The following is a 24433-nucleotide window of genomic DNA, read 5'->3' as shown; positions in this document are numbered from 1 at the left end:
TCGTAAGGATGTATACTCAACGGCCGATTTTGACACGCTGCAATGGACGACGTGATTGCAGCTGTTCGACAGACGTCGTACTACAAGCTCTCATCGCCGCTATCTTCTTCAAGAGACATGCTCAGACTGCCACCTCAAGCTGATCGAGTGATCAAGGCCTGCTTGATTGAACATTCTCTCGCGCAGAGCCCGAGCAAGACCAGGTTTGACGGCGCAGCACATGCCTTGTCGAACGAGGTGCAAGATCCAAGCCAACGCAGCTCTCCGAAGCGAATTACTGCGACCTCAGAAGCTCTTCGCGAAGCGAGATCTCCATGCTTGGTGCAGCTTGGTCGCGAGAGGCACGTACTCAGGTTGAATGAGCAGCTCGCGATTGAGACTGCTGAGTGGGATTGACTGTTTGCTCAGCACATCGTTGTTTGTTGTTTGTCGCGACATCGAATATGACTAGGCATTTCTGCCTCAGGCATCGAGAGAAGACTTTTCTTGCGACGAGTTCACTCCCGCTCTGCTCTCCAGATCCAGACCTGATCTCGGTCCAAGATGATAGAAGAAGCATGTACGGCATTTTGGAACGCACACCGCAACGGCAGTGCTGCAAGGATGCAACTTGGTATATGACTCGGTCACCGCTCTCGATGGTTTGGGAAGAGCGTTACGGTGTGGAGGCTTCACTCGTCACTCGGCCATGCAGGCAGCATTAATGGTGTGCTGGTGTGTTGTCGTCGTGGTGCAGGTGTCATTGTGGTGGTGGTGTGACGGTGGTGTTGCTGTTGCTGTTGCTGTTGTTGCTGTTGCTGTTGCTGTTGTTGCTGTCGTGGTTGTCTGACGTCGGGTTCAAAGTCTTCGCATCGCGAGTAAGTACAGTACTAGGCACTAAATCTACGCCTTGGCGCGCGAACTTCGTGATCGCGTTTTTCAACACCATTCTTCCACACGCTCTTGATGGCTACACTACGCACCCCTCTGGCCCTAATTGCACACAATCGTGTAATTAATACTAAACTAACACCTAACCAAAAGGGAAGGCTGTGGGGACGACATGCGGCTGGCTAGACTAACGCCGAGATCGCGACGCTCGAATAGCTTCTATATACGACTGTAAGGGACTGTTTAACGCGTATCGCACAACGACAATCCCTCGATAACAAACTACGCACCGGCCGCCCTCGAACCTATACCGCACGCGACGCGAGACTCGTCGTTCGAATCGCGAGAAAAGACCCGAAATTTACGTATGCGCAGCTACGCGACGGCTATAGCTCGAATCTTAGCGCGTAGATTCTTCGAGCGATTCTAAGTAACCACGGCTTAATAAACTAGCGTTGTAAGAAGCGTCCGGAGCTTATAGATAAACATGCTCGAATCCGGCTCGCTTAGGCGTATGCACACCGTAACATAGACTAGTTACGGTAGCTGTTTTTAGACGAGTGTTCAGTCGAGAAAGGCACCGGCAAAGAGACGGCTTAGGCATTCGGATACCTATACGAGAAGTAGACTAAACAACGCATTACAACATATCTAAAGGGCAAGCAAGGCTCCGTAATAGTTTAGGGCATAATTAGCATAGAAATCGAGGACACACACCTTGTAATAATAGAGCGTAATGCCGATAGTCTACGCGGAGGGTATTTAGCACGTTCTTACTATAAGACTCTTGAAGAAGGACTCCTTCTATATTACGAGGGTTAGTGCTTTTAACAGGACAACGTACCGGTGCACACTGCGCATCTTACAACGCAGTAGATAAGCGATAACACGGTCTAGCTGCATATTAGCTAGCTACCTTACAGCCCGGATATAAACCCGATTAAACACGTGTAGTGGCACTTAGAAAAGAAGGTCTACGAGCTGCGCGTAGAAGCTTATTTCACGCGATATTATCGAGGAAGTAATTAGTTCAATGCTAAGGAGGGTTAAGGCATTAATCGCTGCACAGGGCTAGCACACCAGGTATTAAGGACAAGCAATGTATACAAGAACTGTAGAGCACAATGCTAGCTTTTAAATAAGCTATAAACTAGCTTAATCCGACAACAACACCTTGTGTTATCCGGTGTTAAAGACATAAGCTAATTTATAAGATTCTCGGAATTCGACGCCAAGGCGCAGACTTCCTGCATGTCACTGTATGTCGAATGCATGATCGGCGTGGAGGACTCTCGGTCCTGCAGCGAATCGACGGGTTTGTTGTTGTGTGAGGACACTCCACCTCAGAAGAGGGCTGCAAATGAGGAGTTCCAGTCTGGTTTTACACCACTCCGTCTCCGTGGTTAATCTTGTCTCGAGGGAAAAGAGATACTTGGCGAGGTTGACGAGAAAAGATGCGAAGCAGCATGAAAAGGGAAGAGATGAAGACAGCAACTCAAGTGATCAACCTTTCGAGAAAGGGACTGTTGATGAACAAAGTCTTCGCTCTCATGTATAGCGACATCTCCACGCACAATATCTATATCCCAAATCCTCCTCTCCAACGAAGAAGTATGCGGCCGTTACATGCAACCCAAATATAAGTCTCTCCTCTTTCTACAGCGCCTTCAAGCCATCTCCACTCTTCCGTCCCTCGTTCCCATGCGCCTCGATATTATGCACAGCACTCTGCACCGCACTCGTCAAATCAATATGGAAGAATGGCCTGTTCAAACCCTGCACGACCGCGACCCTCAGCATTCCCTCATTGCTCCCGCCGCCGTGAACGCCATACGCATCGCTCTTCTGCAGCTGCTTGTCGATGTCGTTTTCGCTGGAGCCGGAGTCGGAATGGCGCTCGATGCTGTCTTCGTCATGTCCGTGGTTCGTCCCACCGTGGCGACTCTCCTCGAGATCCCGGGTACGCTGACGAACGAGGTCTTTGTTCTGACGTTCCTCGGCGGTGGCGGCGGCGGAGAAGGAGCCGCCGAGTTCGGCGACGGAGAAGATTGGTTTCCAGCGCTCGAAACCGGGGGCGGTGTCGTCGGAGAAGGACGGGTATCCGAAGCCAGCGGAGACCAGGGCTCTCTTGGTCCAGCGGTTGTTGATGCAGGCGAAGTGCCACTGGACTCGTTCTGGGTCGGTGTAGCGGTCGAGTTGGTTGCGAACGTCGATGAGGTTCTGTACGGAAGTGATGTCGACATTGTTGACGGAGGAAAAGTCGAGGATGATGGCTTTGAGTGTTGGGCGGGGATCGGACTCGATGAGGTGCTCCTGGCCCCTCTTCGGACCCGGGTCGTTCCACGGCCGATCACCTGGGCGGGCGAAGGAGTTGGCGTTTGTGCGGCGAGTTTCGGCGAAGATGACTTGGGTGAGGTAGTCGAGATAGTGATTTGCGTTGGGGTAGTTGAAGGCTTCGGAAAAGCGGTAGATGAAGACACCGGGGTACGGGTGCTGAGCCTTGATAGAAGGATTGGAGCCGTCCTTGTGATTGATGGGAAGGAAAATGTTGCGAGCGGATGTGTTTGGGTCGTTGTCAGCGCCAATGCGGGTGGTGGCTGGCTTGTTATCGTCGCCGTCCGTGAGATGATCGCCGATGACCGAGTGAACCTTGACGCGACCAAGGAAGCGACCTTGGGCTTTGAATACGCGGAAGAGGAACACGGCCATGGAGGTGGTGACCGTGACGTAGACGCCGATTTCGATGCTGGTGAAAATGGTGACGATGACACCGGCGAAGAAGATGACGACTTCAATCGGAGCAATGCGCCAGAACTGGTAGACGGTGTTGGGTGGAGTGATGAGATCTCCGACGGCGTGGATGATGACAGCGGAAAGAGCCGCATTGGGAATGTAGAAGAAGACAGCGGGGAGGGCATAGATTGCAAGGAGAACCACAAGCGCGGTGATGACACCGGCAAAGGGAGTGCGCACACCAGCTTTGGACTTGATAGCAGTGCGGGAGAATGATCCTGTCGCCGGGTAGGCGCCGAGGAATGGCCCGAGCAGGTTGCTCACACCAATAGCAACAAGCTCTTGCGAAGGGTCGATTGTGTAGTTATTAACTCGTCCGAACGATTTTGCGATGGAGATGTGCTCGATGAGGAGGACGATGACGGAGGCCGGCAGTTCCGACGCAAACAATTTGATGATGCTCGAATTGACTGTTGGAACACCGGCGTGGCGGAAACCTCGAGGGACGGAGCCGAGAATGCGGAATGGCGACTTGGCAGCGTTGTGGTCCGGGAGGTTCAAGTTGCAGAGCCAACTGATGAGTGTGTACAGCAGGATTACGAACGCCGTACGGAGCGTGCTCATGAAGAACCAAAGCTTCTTGTGGTTGGGCTGCCTCCTCGCCAGGAAATTGAATCCCGATCGGATGGCATAGAGCATGAATAATGCAGTCAGACCCAAAGCGGCATCGAGCTTCGCGGTGGGCAGCGCTCGGAAAGAGTTGATGATGACCAGATATGTTGAATCGCGAGTGTTGAGAAATCCGGGAGGTTTCGATGATGTTGTTTGCAATCCCAGCAAATTCGCGACTTGTCCGGCGGAAATGTTGATGGCCGAGCCAGTCATGAAAGCCGAGATGGCGGACAGCGAGATTAACTCGACGAGCCAACCCAGACGTGCAAGACCCAGGGCACAGACGATTGCGCCCGCGAGAACGGCAAGGGCCGATGCAACGACGTGAGGCTCGAGGTCTGGGTTTTCTTTTGTGACTTTGGCCACGACATTGCCGACAATGGTCGACATGACGGCGACGGGCTGAGAATAATTGTCAGCTTTCATCTATAGGATGAGATACCATCACACATACACCGATGGTAATATCCTTCGAGGTAGCAAAGAACCAGTAGATGAGCACTCCCATGAACGACGAGTATAATCCGTATTCGACCGGGAGCAGTGCCAGCTTCGCGTAGGCCATGCTCTGCGGCACGACAACAGCGCCGACGGTGATGCCGGCGACCAGATCTCCATACAGCCATTGCAGATTGTATCTCATGATCCAGCGTGTGAAGGGAAAAAGATTGCGACCGTATGTTCCAATCTCGCGAGGCGTCGGAAGGACGTCTTTGAACCAGTCGAGGGTGGTGGGTTCCGCCTCGACATAGCTGTCGGCGCTGTCGACGGAGAAGACGGATTCGCCGCGAGTGAGTTTGTTGGGCGCGCCGGTCTCATTGCGGTAATCCAGTTTGATCCCAAGCACTTTCGCCAGGCCATGGCCGATCTTGCTAGATGTCGAAGCCATGGTGATCAAATCGACAGCGGCCGGTGGTGAGAAAGAGGATCACCACGGGGATGAGGCCGAGATATGTAGGTGACCTCCAAGATGGGGCGAAGGATGTTCGGTCGAGCCGGGAGCGGTCTGGAGCAAGATGAACCTTATAGCAAGGGAGCCAAAGGTTAGGCAGAGTATCGAGCACAAGCAAATCCTGGATTGGTCTGGAACGGTGCTGCGGTGAGTGGGAGGGAGTCGCGGGATGCAGGGCTGCGAGACTCGTGGTTCGCCGAACGAGTGGATGGCGAGCGATCACGACAGCAGACTGCAGTCCAGATGCTGGTCGATTGTTAGGTTTCGATCCCACGCGGCAGGTATGAGGCTCGCACTCGTTCGAGTCGCGATATTGCGTGGCGGCAATGGTAGTGGGCGGGAAGTACCTTATGTTCGAGGCACGCGGATCAAAAGCGGCGGCCGTTTCAATTGCTCGAAAGCATTTCGTGGGTGGTGCTGGACGTGAGAGATATTCCTGTCGTGAGGTTCAGGGTTCGTCCCTCGCAAGATGAGATTGTCGGTGAACACGACGGGGATCAGTGCTTTCAGGGAGGAATGTCGTCAAAGCATGATGACAACGAAGTCTCGGTGAGAAAACCATCGAGAACAATGCCATTTTCCCACGACCCAGATCACTCATCTCGTCCGCTCTGCCATCATCAACGTTTTTCCTGCGATGATGTGATGGGACATTACGCAGATAGCGGGTCTCTTTGCAATGGCGTGCTCAGGGAACATGGCTCCTTGCAGTTTAGCCTTTGCGTGCCAGCCGCAGTTTCACTCACACTGCCAAGGTCCCATTCCTTGACTGGCCCATGAAGACGTGCTCAAGCCTCAATCCCATCTCATCGCCACTGGCAATCTTTGCCTGCAGGAGTCCGAATTTCCGTACCTGCTGGGTGAGGCTTTGCGCTTGCTTAATTCCCTCGAGCGAAATGCCCTCGCTCCATGGTGGTGTCCAAGGCGGAATGTCGCTTCCGGGTCGGTCAAGAAGGTTGTCAGCCGATGGCCCGGTTGCTTGTGAGAGGCAGAATCCTGTGTCCGTTGAGACAAAGAGATCGCTATTGTCTTCCAGTCAAGCTTGCGCCTCCGTAGGGCTTGGACAAAGTGCCTATTTCGTCCGTGACAAAGAAGCACAATACCAAGACTCGTCGCGTGGGTGTGCTGGTCTGATTGTCACGGAGATGTAGGGGTGGGGCTTGTCGTTGTTATAGGCTTCCCGGCCAGATTCCGATTGGGGGCGAACTTCTCCGAGGAGCGGCATGGCACGTGCGAATGAGCAGATCAATCTCGCTATGCACAGGGCTGAGATGTCTTCGCAGTGGACATGCAGACACATTGATCGGAGTGCTTTGCAGGTGGCAAGAAATTGCAACCTTTAGATCTGCTCAGACGACAGTAGCTTCGCAACAAAAGGTTCGATCTAACATATCAGCCATGGTCGTCCGGAGACAAGGCTCATCGTCGCAAGCATCATTTGGTCAGACCAGAGTGCCAAGTCAAATCTCCTTCAGTTGATACGCATACAAGGACAGACGACTTGGCGTAGAATCTTATGATTCAGATTGGCGCCAGAAAGGTGTCGCAAGGAAATCTCCCCAAGACGTTGCAGGCGAGGACATCCTTGATGGGAGACACTTTCATTGCCGGCGATGAGTTACGCAAGTACCAACAACAAGAAGAGATTCTATCCGAGCAGAACTCCACAAAGCATTCCCTCTCCTACCTCCTCACCCATCCTCCCCCTTCCCCTTCGCCCCATGCTCCCTTCCCTCCCCTTCCATATGCACAGAAGTATGATTCGTAAGATAAATCGACGGATCCGTGATGAAACACGCACACACAATCGCCAGCACGCCAAACGGTATAGTCGCATAAAACACCCGCCGGAACCCAACAGCGTACACATCGCGGATCGCCTGGTTCGCGGCGTCTTGCAGCGCTGGGCTGACTTGTGGGAGCGCGGCGTATGATCCGGGAACGCCGAGGTTTTGGGTGATGGCGGCTGGGATGAACGTCTGGAGATCCTCGGGGGTGAGGCCGGCGGCGAGGCCGACGCGGGCGATTGAGGGCGCTAGGCGGGGGTTGACGACGCCGCGGAGGATGGAGGCGAAGATGGCGTTACCGAGCTGTGGGGGTCTTGTTAGTGGTGGATGTGATTGTGTTGTGACTGTGCTTGCTGCTTACACTGCCTCCGGCGCTGCGGGATGTACCAATCAGACCGGATGCCAGACCTATGTGTCGCAGTGGGACGTTCAGTCCGGCAATCACATAGCACACGAGGGTAAGCAGCGTGAACGGTCCGACGGCGAAGAACTGACAAGCCGACCAAGCAGTTTTATTGTCCGGGATGGTCGCAGCCAGCACCGCGATGAAAAGCGTCTGAAGCGTCAGCAAGACGATCAACTGCAGCTTCAAGTGTCCGATCTTTCCCATCAGCAATGTAAGACAGCCGCCAAAAAGCAGCTGGCCGAAACCATTCGGCAGTGCGACGAGGCCAATTTGAATGGGATCGCTGGTGAACATGTAGAGCGTCCCCTGTGGTAGAATACTGGCCATGGAGTAGAACATCATTCCCGCCACGAAGACGATGACCAGCAGGAGTGTATACTCGCGGAACTGCGAGAACAGCTTCCGCGGGAAGAAGGGCTGTTTGGCGAGCGTGAAGTCGTAGGCGAAACAGCCGATCAGCAGGAAGACTCCAAGGACCAGCGGGACCAGGACGGAAGCACCCTTCCAAGGGTGGTTGGCTTGGCCTCCCCATGTGAGTCCGATCAGGAATGAAGTCAGACCGGTGGCGTATAGCGCACAGCCAATGTAGTCGATCTCCCGTATTTGTTGCCATCTCGTCCGGTCAAAGTCGTACTGTGGTCGTTTGGGCGGGAAGTAGAAGGCGACTGTGCCGGCCAGACTGATGACTCCGTATGTAATGCCGATGTAGTAGCACCAGCGCCAGCCGGCTGCTGTTCGAGAATTTAGGGTCGATGCGATCAGGACGCTGGCGGTGGACCATGGGATTGTTATGCATGTTTCTGTGAGACCGATGCCCGTGCCGCTGATGGGGTCCTGTTAGTGACCGTGAAGAATTTTGAGAGGGCGGCAGACGTACCGCCATTTGTTTGGCAGGAGCTCCGATATGCCCGCGTACGACACGAAGATGATGCCGCAGCCGAATCCAATGACCGTCGAACCAGCGGCGACATTCAGCGTGGTCTTCGATGTACACGCAATGACCTTGACCCCAAGTCAGCTTCGCTCAATGATCCCCTCAAGATCATACTGACAGAGCCGACGATGGCGAGAACCTCGCCAATAATGACAGTGTATCGACGTCCAAAGATGTCACTCAAGCTGCCAGCGATCGAGAACGAAACGGACGATGCGATGGACCAACCTCCCACAATCCAAGTGATGTTGATCGTGTCTCCGAGGTCCGTGCCGATTTGGACCAGGATGGCCGAGGGCATGATGAAGCCGCATGATATCGGACAGACGTATGAGAGGCACAAAGACTACGTCGCAGTCAGTCTGAGATGCTATCGACGTGGTCGGTGCGGAGTCTACTTACGATGACAGCAAGGACCAATCGACCGGAGAGCCTTTCTGCATGTTCAGGATTGTCCTCCAAGGCACCACGGTGCGGATCGTCGAGATCAATTGGGATTGATGGTATCTGCTTGAGGTCATCTATCATCGTGACGCTCACATCGTCCTTGGAAACTCTCGTGACGGATGCGTCGTTTGCCATCTTGATGTCGGGTCATGCCAGGGGAGCATGTAGTACCTCGAAGACCGGCTACGTTCTGAGCATGCCTTTGATATACACCACGCTGCCGCGCTCGCGCACGTGGTCTCGTGGTTGTGACATGGCAGGCTTCTCCGCATCGTTGCACGCGTGTCGGATGCGGAGAACCCGGGAGACTCGCCGTTGAGTGTGAGGCCGGCCTTCTGCCAGGCCACTCCGATTCGCCCGCATATGCAATTTCTTTCACGACTTACTTGACCACCCTTGACAATGTAGAATTGCCGTGCCTACCCTTCTCATCGGGCCTTTCCAGCTCGGTGTTAGCGGCGACGGAGTAATCGTTCGCGGCCATGTTCCTGGTCCTCTGCGCCTAGCACACCCGCTTGGGTATCCATCGTGACCACGGCAGTTCGACTGGTTGACGGATTGTTATGTTTGTCTAGGAAAACACAAGAATGGTCGGAGGAAAGCGGCGTGGCGTTTGGTGCCTCAGGCAACAAAAGATCCCAGGTACCTTTCACACCATCTATCTGCCTTCTCACGTTGACGATTTGGAAAGAGATCACAGTCGGCTCAGGATGGCGCGAAACTGCTGACTAGCTGACAGACCTCGCGACGATTGAACCCCCTGAATAGCTCCCGTCTGTTCGGACGGATGCTGGTTGGCCGGAGATGCAAAGTATGCGCACTGCAATGTGTTGACAGCGTGCTGACAAGGCAGTGCCACACACCGGAGACAGTGCGATAACTGATCATTCCCGCCGATTCGAACACGATGGCTGTGGGATCGAAACGGAGTAAGGCCCACTGGATGAAAGAAAAGAGTCGGCCCAGCTTGAAGGGCAGGTATATGCTCATAGCGCGGCCGCCTGCGTTCGCCGCCTTCGCTTTCATTTCAACCACTTCTCTGTTGTATCCAGCACGCAGCACGAGCGATCCAGTCCGGATGTAAACGGAGCCACACACGTCTTTGTCACTCTATCCCTTGTACTGCTCTTTATCAAAGTTCGCACGCACGGGGAGAGCGCCTCGACTTGCTTAAGACATCTCTTGACCTACAACAAATCGCCCTGTTCATTTTGCTTCTCCATATCGTTGACAATGGACGTGCCTACTGTCGCCGAACTCCTCGCCAGCAACGATGTAATATACGACGACGACCATGGTGGGAGATGCGCAACCGTCGCAAGGATCGGGAAGTACGTTATGAAATACAACGGACGGACGCGTGTTGAGGAAGCCGACAGCCTACGGTACCTCGCCGCCAACACAAATTTGCCTGTGCCGAAGTGCTACGGCTCCGGTATCTTACCCAACAGCACTGGAAAGTACGTTATCATGGATTTTATCGAAGGCGACACTCTTGAGAAGCTGTGGCCCGACCTCGCCACAATGGACAAGGACCAGATCGTACGACAACTCCGCGATCAGGTATCTGAATACCGAAACTACCGCCCCCGGACTATCTCGGGGCCGTCGTCAAAGGGCCGCTCGGACAAGCATTCTTTGACATGCTGAATGAGGATCCCGCCCTTGGTGGGCCGTTCAGAAACGCCGAACATTTCAAAGACGTACTGGCAATTCGACTTGGGAATTTGAACGAGCAACTCATAAGTCCGAAGTTTGTTGAGATAATGAGACTACAGATGGACGAAGCGCTCGGCGACTTCCGAACAGTCTTTACCCATGCAGATCTGTCGGCGAAGAACGTTATGGTACACAAGCAAGGCACCAACGATGACGGAAGCGGCGTGTTCAAAGTTTCCATTATCGATTGGGAGATAGCGGGATGGTACCCCGAGTGGTGGGAGTGGTAGAAAATTATGTGCACAAGGCCTGTGCGAGAGCCGAAGAATGTCTCGGACATTCCAAACTGTCTACGACGTCCGCTGACCATATACGCTTTGCTTTTTAGGTGCCACTCGCCTATCTGGTTCACGTTGAGGAACGCAACAAGCTGGGAGTGGGAGATTCCAAACATTGTGCCTGTCTACTCCAAGGAGTACTGGTGTTGGATGCAGTTATTCATTTGGATACAGGGGTTTTAGTGGGGAAATGAAATCTCTCGCAGCTTTCGTAAACGTGGCAGAAGAAGTATGTATGGAAGGTTTATTGACAATCTTGTGTACACACAATGCCTTCGACGAGCAGCGCTTCCCTTGCGTTACGAGTCGATAATTCGCGCAAAGTGAGTACGCCGGAGATTGCTTGGACTTCCACAGCCTTGCAGACTGCCCTGAAACGCTGCATATCCGACTCCTTGACCGTTCCGATGAGAGTGCGACCGAGGAAAAGGGGTGATCGCCTGGGACCACGGCAGCTTTTTTCCTCGTGTTCCATCTCCTTAGAAACCGACAATATGATGTGGAAGCAGAGCCCGGTGAATTCGTCTGGAGCTGTGTCGACGTACAGCATAGTTTCGTGGTATGAGTCAACGATGCACCGAGCGACGTAGACCTCGTAAACTTTGGGCATGATTGGAACAGGGGGAGAGAGGTCGATTGAACGCGGCGATATCGATTGAAGCAGAGTTGTTCGTCCAGGGGCGTCGACTTGGGAAGGTGTGCGTGACGTTGAACACTTTGGGAAGGCACCGCGCGTGTGGAAGATTTGGTCGGGTTGAGGAAGGTTTGTATCCTTACTGACATGCTCCCACATGAGCAGGACTTTATACTTTGATACAGGTATGCCGCATGAGATAAAATTGTGCTTTGTGGGAAGCACTCATTTGCGGAGTCGCAGTGAAAGAGAGATGAGAAGACACGGCGCATGGCGTCGAGAAGGTAAGGACCATGATATGTCGGCCCCGACATCCGCTAAGAAGTGGTCTTGGATAGAAAGTGAGACCTGGTCTTATCTGTTGGCTTAGGCGGAGGAGCATGAAGGTCGAGAGACGAAGATCATTGGATGGGACAATTGCTTCCCATATGCGACGATCAGACATGCCTGAACCACTCGTCTTCCAGCAATTGTCCAACAGTCGGCCGATCTCGAGGATCCAGCTTCATGATCCTCAAGACGAACTTCTTGTCTTCCTCGCAGATCTCGCGAATCGTTGTTCGAGCGAAGGGTTTCAGAGACTCTTTCGGCGTGTTCTCCATGATCCACATCAAAACTCCAAGCCGACCTTCATCTGCGATCTCATCGTACGATATGGGGAATGGTCCGAAGCACTGATGGTGTTTCATCAAGATCTTGAGATCGTAAACATCGTCCTCGACCGGCACACCCGGGCTGAATATGTGGAAACCACCGCCATAGAGGAGACTGATCAGCTACAAGAGCTCGTCAGCTCTGTTGGAGATTGAAAAGAACGGGGCGAGCCGTACTGTCGCACCGAATGACCATATGTCCGTCGGCGTGCTCCACGACATCTGTAGATGTGCTTCCGGACTTCTAAAGATTGCTGTACCAATCGCATCGCCGTCTATTGCGTGTTGAGAATTTTCGGCGACTGTGCTCTCAAAGTCCGCTAGCTGCACTTCGGTGACTTGCTTACTATTCGAATCGAAGTCCAGGAGAATATTGCTGGGTTTGACGTCTGCGGAGATCAGTCCTCGGAGCGGTGTGGGCGTCAGACTGGTTCGCTTACCAGTGTGGACAAACCCAGCTTCGTGCAGGGCTTTTAGAGCTTCCAACACGCCTCTACCGATGCGCTTGACCTCACTTCGAGAGAATTGACGACGATCGAGAGTGTGCAGTGCATCTTCGGCCAGGAATCTCAGGATGAGAATGGGGTTGCCGGACCCGTCTTCCACTTCATCGAGCAAAGGTCGAACGCGAGGTGTCCGGGTCTGGAATCGGAGAAGGACATCTCGCTCGTTTCGTATCCGCCAGTGGTCTGCATATTTGACGATGACTTGCTGGCTGCGCAGCGAGTCTCTGTGGGTACGTCAGCCAGGTGCGTGAGCAGAGCAAACGAAGGGATAAGCTTGCGTTGCTTGCCACACCGAATCTTGCAACTGCTTGATGATCTCATAGCAGCCAGTCTTCCCTTTCAATAATTGTCCAACTTTCAATGTAAGCGGCATCAAAGGCTGATGTGCGTGAGGGTGAAAGGAATGTCAAAGCTGGAATGGTGGGCTTGGATTTAGTGCCTAAGGCATGAACACAAATATACCGAGATCGAGGTGTTCACTTCTGGAACACGTAGACTACGATCAGTCCTCAAGTTCAGGCTTCTGAAACCAGCCCTCACTTCAGCTGTATAACGAAAGGACGATTGGAACATGTCACAACGTGGGACAGACAGGGAGCCAGAAAAGTGTGACTATGCGACGGTGCTACACATGCAGAACAACATGGTCAACCACCTGTCGAAGCAAAACAAGCAGGACTCTCAAAATCGTAGATGTGAACGTTTCGATGGAAAGTGGACGACTCGTCGAACGTCCAATTCCAAGAGAGAGCATACAGTAGAAGCGAAAGAGAAAAGAAATCGTGGCATCCCTCAGCACCGAGCCAGATGCGACAGCGCTCAATTTCCGAGGGCCGGACCGAGGCCAATGAACTGGTAGTATCCGTTCTGGTTCGGCTCACGCCCAAGGTAGTTGGTCAGGAGCTGCGTGAGATTGGTAGATGCACCTGAAAGTAAAGAGTGAAGGCGTTAGTATCTTTCAGGGCACGCAAAGACGCCCAGCCAATGTACTCACCAGGTTGGAGGACCCGCAAACGGTAATCGTACCCAATGTCAGGGTTCAACGGATCCGCAGCGAACTTGGTATAGAAGACGTCCTCTGCGAAGATCTGGCAGAAGAGGTAGGAGTAGTACTGAGCAGCGTAGTTGTCGGCGCCGTATTGGTAGATCGAAGTCTCTCCGTGGCCCCAGTCGGCGGGCTGGCCTATGTCGCTGGGGTCCGGGACACCAGAGTATCTCTTGATGAGCGTTTCGTACAGTGAGCCCTGATCAATAGCTTTGACCGCATCCAGGCTGGTCTGGTTGTAGATGGCCTGGTCGTAGGAGAAGCGGGCGACTCTGCCTTCTACATCCTGTCCCGATGGTCTCGTTCTCGGGAAGAGTGAGGTGGACTTGATGAGTCCTTCGATGAGATCGTCGGGCAGAGTGACCGGAGGAAGGGCAGCCGTAGTAGAGTTCTGCTCGGCTTGCCAGGCGGCGGCGGCTTGCGGCGAGAACGAAGACCAGTGTGTGCTAATACTTTTGAGCACTTCGGGAACCTTGATAAAGTTCTCTCCCATCATTTGGCTTGGGAACTGTTGTTTGTTAGACTCTTCTCACATCTCTTTAGTGTGCACAGCAAGTCTTCTACCCGACCTACCTCAACGTAATCCGTTGGAGACCCATCGAGACCATTGGTCTTTTCGTATTTGTTAATCGAGGTCAACCCGGCCATGGAATGGCCCAGCTCATGGAAGGCGTTGTTCAGATCTGGATGGCAAAGCGTAAAATGTCAGCGGATGTCTCAGACCTTCTGCACTGGACGAATGCTCGGCACGCGAGATAAGCTTTAAACCACGCGGACCATCTGCACTTCGTTTCCTTACCTCTGTACCGGAGGAGGGATGGCTTCACCTCGTCCTCGGATTGGACGAAATTGTACACAATCCCGAAAACAGGGTAGTTTCGGCAGCCGTCGGCCTTCAAGTACGAGGGGCTCAACGTCGAGATGTACGTCGACCCAGTGGATTTACCCTTGCGGAAGAAGGGGTCGACAAGGATGAAGCCCCGGAAGCCATATTCTGGGTCAGGATGTTTGCTGATGAAGTCTTGGCTGTCCCAGACAGCGAAAAGCATTACATCGGGATGCCAGAGCAAATCACTCCCTTTGCCTGGAATCGAAGGGCAAATAGGTCAGCAAGCTCGAACATCTCCCGCCAACGAGGACCTGAGGCTACTTACCTGTCGGAGAGAATTCGTCGAGATCCGCGCCCTCAATCCGTTGGATCGTCAACCCGTAGATCTCCTCGTAAATCTGGAAGTCACAGAATGGGATAGTCAGCTACGGTTGAAACAAAAAGGGAATGAAGCACATTGAACGCTTGCGTGGTTGAAGAGGATCTTGCCATCTTCCCTTACCTTCAAGATTCCAGCATAGGTGACATTGAAGGGCAAGTACGCCGAAACTGCTTCATCGTCGATCTGATATTCGGTCTCTTTCCAAATCTGACTATAAAACAGACTACAGACGATTGTCAGCGTTTGAACTCCGGGCATCTATTGTCTGAGACAAGCAGGTCAAGAAGAAAGCAGCTGAACTTACGTGTCCCATCTGTAGACGACGTCCTTCTCGCCAATGGGGCTGATCACATTCGTATCATTCGACTTGTAAGCACTCAGTCGTGCTTGTTCACCGGCGGCAAGAGGGGCGGCGGCGGTACCGATTTGCTCCAGAAAGTCAGTCACAGCGGCGGGTGTTCCGGCGACTGCTGCCGGTGCTCTGGCGAGGACATACTCGGCCCACGAGGCGTAGCCTAGCGCCTGTGCAACCTGGAATCGCAGCTGCGTCATCTCTTCAAGGACATAGACGTTTCCGGGCGCCGTGTTGTCGGCCGCGATAAACATGGTGTATCTTGTGGTTTCGTTGACAGCGTTGTTTGAGATGGCGAGAATATCATCGATGTTGCTGGCGTCGAGCTGATACTTCCCGGATGAGTCTTTGTCGAGTTCGCTGAGGATGGTGGCAGGTACACCCTCAAGCTCCTCAGCTGCGAAGTATACGTAGGCTGGCTCGCTCTGGTTGCCAGTCCAATAGTCGAACAGCTCGTCGATTCGTGCATTGTTCGCGGTGAACTCGTCACGTTGAGCACCCGCTGGAATGTTCAAGCCTGAAGTGGCGAACTGGCTCCATGTCCACTGAAGAATGATTCGGTCCTCTTCATCCAGATTGGTCTGGTCCGCCTTGTAGACACTGTCCACCAGTTTGAAGAATCTGAGCGCCGGAGGATACAGTGGTCAGCGATGCTCAGACAGCAACGTCAGGTCAAGCCTTAGACCTCGCATCGACTTACGCATCATTAACGAAGACGGCTTTTAGAGCGGCGACGAGCTTTGCGGTACCAGTCTCGTAGGCGTCCGCGAGGTCCTCTTTGTCGGAGAGTCCGTATCCGCTGACCGGATTCCAGTGTGCGTCGACATCGCCTGGAAAGCAAAGCGTATACGTCAGCCCATGTCGGATGGAATGGAAGAGCGCGCCGGCTCCCGAGACAATCTCGGACCACGTAGGCCTTCTACACTTCAGTATCTTACCGTACGCTACGCTGAATGGTAGAATGACATTGGTGAAAGTGGCGTTGCTCGGATCTCCAACGGTATCTATGATCAGCTGGACGGTAGTGTTGTACAGGTCGGCATTCGCGGCCGCCAATTGCTCGATAGATGCGACCGTATCGTTGAAAACGTATACATCTTGCGGAGGCCTCCTGTTGCCGGAGGCAAATGAACCATACGACTGAGCCTCGGCACGATAGGCAAGCTCGAAGATGGCTGTGAGTAAAAGGAAGAATTTCATGGCGTTGGCGGACGAGCAGCGCCAGAAGTGGGAAGAGTTGTTTTGAGCCATGACGGCTAAGAAAGATGCAAAGGCAGCGCGGGGTCCAGTGCCACAACGCGTGTGGACTGAAGAAAGATGTAAAGACAGGATGGAGTAGGATTTGGTGAACTTGAACGTGGCTGGACGGGATTATGGCTGCTCTCCAAAATCAGCGATTTCACTTCACTGCGGCCGAACGCTCCTGGGGCCGGAAATTACGGACCAGGTGGTTCTATTTGTCTCATGCTCCATGCTCTCGGAGCGGGACGTCAAATATCGAATGTCTCCTGCATATGGTAATCAATGCCCATGGACGACAACCCTGCATAAGTCCTGCTCGAGCAAACATCGCCATTTGCACGAGCTTACATCGGCATGGAAGTTTCGGTATCCTTCAGATCAGAGGCGATTCCTAGGTCTTGCTTTGGGAACATTGCATGCGAACCCATTAAAGTGTCGACCAGATCTTGCCCGTCGCCGTAGACATGTCTGCTACGCATCACAAAGCAGTACAGCTCCGGTCTTGAGCCTGGCGATGCGTTCGAGACGGACAGCACCCCATGCGTTCACCCGCTGTCAGAGGAGGTTGGGTTGTACTTCCGCGCGGGACATCCTGGATACAGGGTACAGGGCGTGAACCTGGCCCTGAAGCCGCGTATTTCCGTACGCGGAGTGAACAACACGGAGAAGCTGCAAGACTGTGATAGTGGTATGGGCTAGGAAGCGAGGAGAGCGAAGGGATCATTTTGAGAGGGGCGGACTCCATGAGGGATCGGCCGGAAGACTTCGCAGAGATGAGATCTTGATTCTCAAGCCCGGGGCGGCCGATGAAGCAATCTTTGAGCGTGCTGTGCTAGCGCGTGATGATACGCCATGTCACGCCATCACGACATCTCTGACGGTCTGACCACGTTAGAATCCTGGTTGGCACACAAGATGCTGGCCCAATCCAGGCCGCACTCATCTCACGCGGCCGCCGTGAGATCCAGGCGCAAATGGCTCGAGCACAGATGAGACAACACCGAGAGGTATGCTGGCAGTGCTCAAATGTCGGATATTGTTGTCGACTGAGTGTATGGCCCCATACGTTCTGGGATGGCTATATAGATCAAAAGGTATGGTAGAAGAAGGAAGAAAGAAGAAACCCGCCGCCCGACCCGGACCACCTCAGTCCAAATCATGACTAAGCGTACACTCATGCCTTAGGCATCAATCCAAAGAAAACATCGATAAGGTATCCTCTTGTGGTCGAGCTGCTTCGCACTAATCGACCATCTATCCGCGGACTGCCGCAGCTCCTCGACAACAATCAGGATTGCGCGTCTACCTTAGCGGCAATTCTGTAGATCAACTCTATTTCGACTTTGCCTCCCTACCTCCGATGCCGCCATCCTCATTCCCCTCCTTCCTGTTTCGGACTTCGACTATTGCCGGCTTCATGCAGTCCCTTTGCTGAGTTCGACTACGGCACCTTCTCGCGGAGATGCTTTGATCATCCTCAACAGCTCTCGGAGGGAGTTCCTGTGGACCGCACAGATAGCCATAGCAACTCCATACCGTCAATTTTCAATAAATCTATGTTCATCCCAACATTCAGCCCAGGCCGTTTGGCTGTAGCTGTGCAGAAGACTTCCCTGCCAGAGAAGAGTCAAATGGACATCGACTTCATATGCAGTCAGGCTTCTTGTTGGTGTGGTGGGGTTGGTGGCTGGTCATGGTTGGTGTGGTTATTAGTTGGTGTGGTGAGCACTCGCCGACCTTTTAGTTAGTGTTGGTTAGAGTCGCTCGCCACCTGGTAACCAGCCGGAAACAGGTCCGCAGCCAATCGGACGAGGGCAGCAAGGTCGAAGTCTATAAAGGACGAAGCCAAACACCGAGCTGGCATCGATGCTGACCGGGAACAGGCCAGAACGACGTCGTCCAACCTACCTAAAACGTATCCTTTTGGCCCCCAAATTACTTACGTAATTTGGTGGTATACCACTAGTGCAGTTGGTGGGGACTGCCCGACCTGTTAGTTGGTGCTGGTGAGGACCGTTTTGCCATTGGTAACCAGACCAACAAGCAGCCTGTATGCAGTGCCTGCTTCTTACAGGTTTGACTCGTTAGTATTTTTTCTCTCCATGTGTTGGTCAACTGACTGACAGCTATGCCTTTCAATAGCTCACAAGTGGCATACCTCCACATGCACGAAGACCTTAGTGTATATGGCACTCGGAGCTTCTGATTGGAAAAGGTCAACCGCCAGCACTTATACAACTTCAAGCCATGTCTGCCGTTCGTCGAGGCTCAAGTGGTTTGGTGCTGGACTGAAGTTTGTTCCGACTAGCCCTTTGGCGATACTGGTCACGGCATAGCATCGAACACATCCCACCGCGATTGCGCCTGCCATGCCGTGGAGACTCTCTCAGCGCTCGACATGGCGCTTGCGATATGTCACCAATTCGGGGATGTGGTTTCGGATGCGTACTCCACTTGGTCGACCTAGACTATTGACACAGTGTGCCCCACGATCCTGGAGTAGAGGAATCGGAGTGAACAGAAGTATAAAAAGCGAAGACTATGTCCGCAGAGACAGGTCTACAACCGCTTCCACAGGTTCGCCCTCCCAGAATCGTTGCAGCGATGCTTTCCCTCTCCTTCCTACTCACAGCCCTGCTCTGCTTTGCCAACGCAAATCCTCTCCCCGGTTCTCGGCTTCAAGCTCGCCAAACTCAGCAAGTCTCCATCACCCTCTCCGTTTCCGACTCTCAGTTCAGGTCTTTCGAAAACTCTGCCACTCTCAAATCCTACCTGCAGTCCCAAGGCTACAACTATAATCTCAACTATAACCAGCTCTCTCAGACTATCGTCTCGACCGAAAATTACTTTGCGAGCAAAGCTGCCTCCACTACTTCGACAAACTCACTCGCTCCTCCGAACAGCGATGCCATACAGACGGATTCGGATTCGACGACTTTGAACGGTGATGCTTCCTACACCAACATCTCTGCAACCGCGGACACGAATCTGGTCTCGGCGTTCTCATTCAGTGACGGGAATGCGGCTTCGTAAGTACCATCATGGCAACATATAATGCAGATGCCGATTGCATGTGGGAAAGGATCCAGCTTGATCCAACGACGACTGCGTCTTTGATGATGGACTCAATCGCTATCTCAGTCCTGACGATCAGTCCTCTACAGATCCGGCGGCGCAATTCAACGCCGCAAAACAATCTCCAGCACCTCTTCGTCCGGTACTGCCGACTCCACCGCCACAGTGACCGGCTCAACCAACCCGGTCAGCATCTTCAGCTCCGCCGATGTGCCCTCCGCATCAACTTCAACCACACTGCAAGGCAGCCCTCAAGACGCTCTCGCCGCAGGGACTTGTGCCGCCGCCGCAAACGGAGCGTCAGCAAGCGCACAAGTCGTCACGACGGTGACTTATCCCGTCGGGTCTAGCGGACGATCAGCCACCAGCGGAAGTGTGAGTTCGATATTCTGCGAGTCGGGCGTGAGTGCGAGGAGTAGTGGAGCTGCTTCGGGCAGCGGTACGAGCACTGGGCTAGCGAGGGCGGCGTTGACGGATGGAGGTGTCAGTGCGCAGGTCAGCTGTAATGGAAAGACGACGAGCAGTTCGGCGCCTACTGTTGGATGGACTGTGAAGGTTCAGGGAACGATGAGCGGATCGAGCTTCAACGGGAATCTGATTGCGGTCAGGACGGCGAGGGTGGAAGTCAATTGTTCGTAGGAGGCGGGGTTTGTGGCAATGAGCGAGATCGAGAACGAGCATGGAGCCGGTATGAATATGTCTTTGTCCCAGCGCGGTGCGAGCTCGATTGGAAACTGGTGGTCACTAGGCACCTATAAACATCCGACTCGATGCTAACCACTCCGACCTGCGACCTCCAGCACCGCCTTGTTATGCACCAGCGACCATGGTCAGTCTTGTGCTACCATATGCAACAAATGGGGTTTGGCCCTTTGGAAATTTGACCGTCCGCTTGGCGAGACTCGCAAAGCAGCCGTCTACGCCCTCTTCGCCGAGTTCGCCTCTCTGGCTCCAAGTCGGCGCGGCTCTCCCTCACGGCGACATTGACCGCCGTGCCAGCGTCGTTCCCGCCATCTGTGCCAACAGCGACTGCGGCAGAAAGAGAGATGAGTCTGCCGCCGCAGCTCAGTTGCAGGACCATCTCGATCGCCGCTCTGTCCCGTGGCCCGACACTTGCGCCGATCCCCCCTGCGACAGGAAGAGAGACGCACCCGCTACCGCCGCAGTTCAGGTTCGAAACGATCTGAATCGCCGGGCCAGCGTATATCCCCAAACCTGCGTCGACAACGATTGCAAGATCAAAAGAGAGGACTCCGCCGCTGCAGCTCAGCTCCAAGACCAGCTCGAAAGCCGTGCTAGCGTCGTCCCCGAGAACCCAGACTGCCGAATGATTGGAGATTGCGAAGTCAAGCGAGAAGCCGCAGATGGAAAAGAAAAACCAGACGCTTCAGTTTATCCCCCATCATGCGTTATGGGCTGCTAATTGCGCCAAACAACGAACGGATGTGTGTCGACTCCCGATCCATACTTCTCCTTCCTCGACACTACGCTAACATCAAATACAGCCCGCATCTCGACAATGGTGAAAAGAGCTTCGGAAGAACATCCGGTGTGAGATTCAGCATTGTGGAGTGGCAGACCTGTGTGGCGGATATCTTCTTTCATACCCAAGGAGCGGGCTTTCTTGGTCTTGAGCAGGCTCGGGTCTTTTCTCTTCTCTTTGGTTTTGATGCATTGGCCGGCGAGAATTCAGGATTCGAGAACGATTCGGACATTTAGGACAAGTCGCATCCCGCGGGTCAGTGGCTTTTCTTTGTATCTAGCTTGATTTGGATTTACCATCGTCGTCGTCCTGCTCAGCGTCAAGGTCATACAGTCAGTACTCAGTATCTGTGGAACAACTCGAAGCCATTGATCGAACGTCGTGGTATGACCACCTTGGCTGACTGAAGAAGCTTGTAGAATAATGGCGATACCTTGGACAACCGCACTGATTGTAGACCAAGCGCTCTTAGGAGTCGAGACCGCTTCCTGGCTATCCGGTATTGTGCGAACGAGAATCATGGCATTGCATTGCTGCTAGACATCTTGATACTGGCCTTGCGTGAGCTCGACGGATGATCTGTCTTCCCTCACGTACGAAGGTCAGCACATGGTCCATCGAAAGCCGTTCCAACGTCGAAAGTCGCAGAGGTCCTGCCCTGAACACCCAGCTCTACCAACGTCTTCTCGTCTGGCTTGTACGTCGGCCATCCATACTCCACCAAACCAGCAGCCGGATCCTTCGCAAACGTAGCCCAAGCCGTCTGAAAGTCCTCCGAAACCTTCCGCTCCTGCTCCGTATCCGGCCCTCGAAGATCCAAGGTTCCAAAAATCAGAGGAATGTCGCTGGAATGATATGCGCCCAGCCAGCTCAACGGATTTAAATTCGGCCATTCGCCAAAATACCTGGTCCTCCAGACGGGAACGTCGTACGCGACTCGAGCAGCGCTGGCCGCTGCGCCAGGACAAGTGGCGAGGCTGAGGGTTCGGGCGTCGGCTTCGGTCTGGTTGACACCGGACTCGTTATACTGGATGAGTGAGGTGCCTTCGTTGTTGACCTGGGCGTAGATTGTGGGGAGGCGAGCGAAGAGGCCGCGGGCTTGCAGGTCGGTGTAGTTGGAGAACTTGGTCTGGTTGTCCGCACGGGTAGAGAAGGAGAGTGATTTGCCTCCGTTCAGGGTGGCGTTGTAGTTGTTGTACACGTTGATGATTGCGGTGGCGTCGACGGTCTGCATGCATTTGAAGAGTTCGTCTTTGTTGGTGGTGTCGTCGCCACATCCCACTGCCGAGGCGACGTAGGTGAAGTTACTTCCGGAAGCATCATATTCGTCTTCGTCTTTGGCAACCCCAGACTGCGTGATGAAGCCAGCTATTAACGGATCCTGCCAGTAGGCGTAGTTGTAGTAGTCCACGCTGGTACCGCCGGCGCTCTGTCCGAACAAAGTCATGTGTTTCGGATCTCCGCCGAAAGCGTTGATGTTATTATAGGTCCATTCGACGGCCTTGCGCTGGTCCATCAAGCCGGGATTGAGATTCCTCCCATCCAGCGCAGCGGCACCTGGATAGCCGAAGATGTTCAAGCGGTAGCTGCGGAGATGGTAAGTTTTGGTCAAGTGGTCAACTCAACAGGACCTACTTCATAGACACGACGATGACATCTTGATCCGCAGCAAGGCGATCACCATACTTGTACGGGCTTGCAGAACCGCCGCTCGTGTGGCCGCCGCCGTGGATCCATATCATCACCGCCTTGTTATCGCCCTCCCTTGTACCTTTCGGAGCCCACACATTGAGTGTCAGGCAGTCTGTACGTTCACATCAACAAGGACCACAGGCCAGTCTATACCGAGCATACGCACCTTCATCCTGAGTCTGGCCAGGAGATAGAAGGAAGCCCGTCAAGTACTGCGAGTAGACAGTTGTGGCACCGTTCGAATATTGCACGCATGATGGTCCAAACCACGATCCATTGATGACAGTATCCGGCACTGGAGCTTTCGTAACTGGCGGCCTGAAACGTCGGTCTCCAATGGGCGGCTCTGCGTAGGGTATGTTCCCAAAGAAGTCGACGTCGATGTTGTTCGGCCAGGATGCTCCCTGGACCGCAAAAGCATCGTTGCGGACTATGCGGCCTTCATGTGAGCCATGGACCGGCGAAGCCACTGAGAAATGGGCCGGAACGGCAAGCAGTGCCAGTGTGCGAAGAGATAACTGCATGGCCGCTCGAAGAGAGAAGCAAGGAGACGACTGCCGTATCCAGCCTTGAGATGGCATGCGGCGGGCACCTCATATAGTCCTCTCCATGCGGTGTGCGAGTATGCCAGATGCGGCCATCGGCTGGTTGAAGGCTCTTCCGTCGACGGCAAGATTCGATGCACGCATGACTATCTGGCCTCGTCCCCGCATCGCTTGGGTGAAGTGCCTTGCGGACGGTCTAGCCATTGCCGTTGCTCCAGTTTGGCCCCACAGAATGCGGGAGCCGAGCATGTTCCGTGGGCGATGAGATGTGATGCAGTTTGTCGACGTGGGTGATCATCTGGAGGCGAGGTCTTGCCGGATGACTCAGCGTGCCACTTGTTTCATGCCTCAGGCAACAAACACAAACCACCGCGACATAGCATTGCCGGAATTGGGACCATTGTTGCATTGATCATCGATGAATGTTCTTCCGTCTGGTGGCAAGTCCCGAAACTGTATGAGACGGCGCACCTTCCACGCCAGCGACATACTGTGGTGTTCTCTTGCCAGAAGAGCTGGTTGCAACTCGGACGTAACGGACGGGCAGTGCCTGTTGAGTTGGCGGTCGACAAGACAGCAGGAGCTCCGAACGTTACGAAAAGAAGTAACTTGCATGACAGACAGCACTATGGATTACGTGATTGTGGAGCGATCAGAGGTTTGGTCGAGTTCCCAAGGTAGCCATTTGCCACAGGAGCAACGTCGGGTCAACGTAGTTGGATGTACAGTATTCCAAGGCTGGATACTCTCTGACTTCCACCCTTTCCTCGACTGACCACACAGCCAGCCGCGACCCGTCTGCCGTCGAGAACCGAAGGAAACCAATGCGAGATGCGAGTCGATGGGACCGTGGAGAGGAGATTCGGCTGGAATGATTTGGCAAGTCCAGCGACCGAAAAGTGCGCGGCGAAGCTCTGAAACTTGCTCGTCGAGATGCGAGAAAAAGTCAATGCAAATACGGAATGATGTGACCAGTGAGGTGCGATTCGGCGTGCACAACCTGGCGAGTGCACAGGACGGTGACTGGAGAGGACCGCGTTGGAGCTTTGAACCTTGCTCGGCCAGTTTCGGCTCGGACTGGAGGGTGTGTGGGCCGAGCGATGCCAATCGGGAAGAGCCTGCTAGAGCAATCTAGCAGTCGATGCTGAAAGTCGCCTTGCCTTTGCGTATGCTGGTCTTGCAGCTGGCATTATTTCG

The 24433-nt window shown here is 53.8% G+C and overlaps 7 protein-coding genes across 7 annotated transcripts; 2 read left to right on the top strand and 5 right to left on the bottom strand.

The window, feature by feature from the left end:
- Nucleotides 1–2526: 2526 nt before the first annotated feature.
- MGSUL1 (MGSUL1 probable sulphate transporter 1) lies at nucleotides 2527–5164 on the bottom strand (the record flags this gene model as incomplete). Its single annotated transcript, XM_003852263.1, has 2 exons — nucleotides 2527–4677; nucleotides 4730–5164. 2 exons carry the CDS (start codon nucleotides 5162–5164, stop codon nucleotides 2527–2529), a joined length of 2586 nt encoding a protein of 861 aa, XP_003852311.1.
- A 1754-nt stretch (nucleotides 5165–6918) lies between these two features.
- MYCGRDRAFT_93429 (putative major facilitator superfamily transporter) lies at nucleotides 6919–8936 on the bottom strand (the record flags this gene model as incomplete). Its single annotated transcript, XM_003852262.1, has 5 exons — nucleotides 6919–7317; nucleotides 7376–8243; nucleotides 8298–8422; nucleotides 8473–8700; nucleotides 8757–8936. 5 exons carry the CDS (start codon nucleotides 8934–8936, stop codon nucleotides 6919–6921), a joined length of 1800 nt encoding a protein of 599 aa, XP_003852310.1.
- A 1098-nt stretch (nucleotides 8937–10034) lies between these two features.
- Nucleotides 10035–10532, top strand: MYCGRDRAFT_93428 (uncharacterized protein; the record flags this gene model as incomplete). The annotated part of the gene is made up of 2 exons (XM_003852456.1): nucleotides 10035–10364; nucleotides 10503–10532. 2 exons carry the CDS (start codon nucleotides 10035–10037, stop codon nucleotides 10530–10532), a joined length of 360 nt encoding a protein of 119 aa, XP_003852504.1.
- A 1337-nt stretch (nucleotides 10533–11869) lies between these two features.
- MYCGRDRAFT_86217 (uncharacterized protein) lies at nucleotides 11870–12964 on the bottom strand (the record flags this gene model as incomplete). Its single annotated transcript, XM_003852261.1, has 4 exons — nucleotides 11870–12208; nucleotides 12263–12474; nucleotides 12526–12796; nucleotides 12884–12964. 4 exons carry the CDS (start codon nucleotides 12962–12964, stop codon nucleotides 11870–11872), a joined length of 903 nt encoding a protein of 300 aa, XP_003852309.1.
- Nucleotides 12965–13410: 446 nt separating this feature from the next.
- Nucleotides 13411–15816, bottom strand: MYCGRDRAFT_43017 (uncharacterized protein; the record flags this gene model as incomplete). Its single annotated transcript, XM_003852260.1, has 7 exons — nucleotides 13411–13517; nucleotides 13586–14144; nucleotides 14210–14319; nucleotides 14436–14720; nucleotides 14791–14863; nucleotides 14968–15070; nucleotides 15152–15816. Coding segments are annotated over 7 exons (1902 nt in total), but the record flags the coding sequence as incomplete, so codon positions are not given.
- A 3229-nt stretch (nucleotides 15817–19045) lies between these two features.
- On the top strand, nucleotides 19046–20939 carry MYCGRDRAFT_109626 (uncharacterized protein; the record flags this gene model as incomplete). The annotated part of the gene is made up of 3 exons (XM_003852457.1): nucleotides 19046–19470; nucleotides 19606–20011; nucleotides 20265–20939. 3 exons carry the CDS (start codon nucleotides 19046–19048, stop codon nucleotides 20937–20939), a joined length of 1506 nt encoding a protein of 501 aa, XP_003852505.1.
- A 352-nt stretch (nucleotides 20940–21291) lies between these two features.
- MYCGRDRAFT_109625 (uncharacterized protein) lies at nucleotides 21292–23421 on the bottom strand (the record flags this gene model as incomplete). The annotated part of the gene is made up of 4 exons (XM_003852259.1): nucleotides 21292–21308; nucleotides 21597–22585; nucleotides 22635–22803; nucleotides 22858–23421. The coding sequence occupies 4 exons, from the start codon at nucleotides 23270–23272 to the stop codon at nucleotides 21292–21294; spliced, it is 1590 nt and encodes a 529-aa protein (XP_003852307.1).
- Between the last annotated feature and the right edge of the window lie 1012 nt (nucleotides 23422–24433).

The sequence above is a fragment of the Zymoseptoria tritici genome, chromosome 5 (genome assembly GCF_000219625.1).
Source record: "Zymoseptoria tritici IPO323 chromosome 5, whole genome shotgun sequence".
In the NCBI taxonomy this organism is placed as follows: domain Eukaryota; kingdom Fungi; phylum Ascomycota; class Dothideomycetes; order Mycosphaerellales; family Mycosphaerellaceae; genus Zymoseptoria; species Zymoseptoria tritici.
Note: the sequence above shows the minus strand (reverse complement) of the source record. Positions and strands in the feature narration are given on the sequence as shown.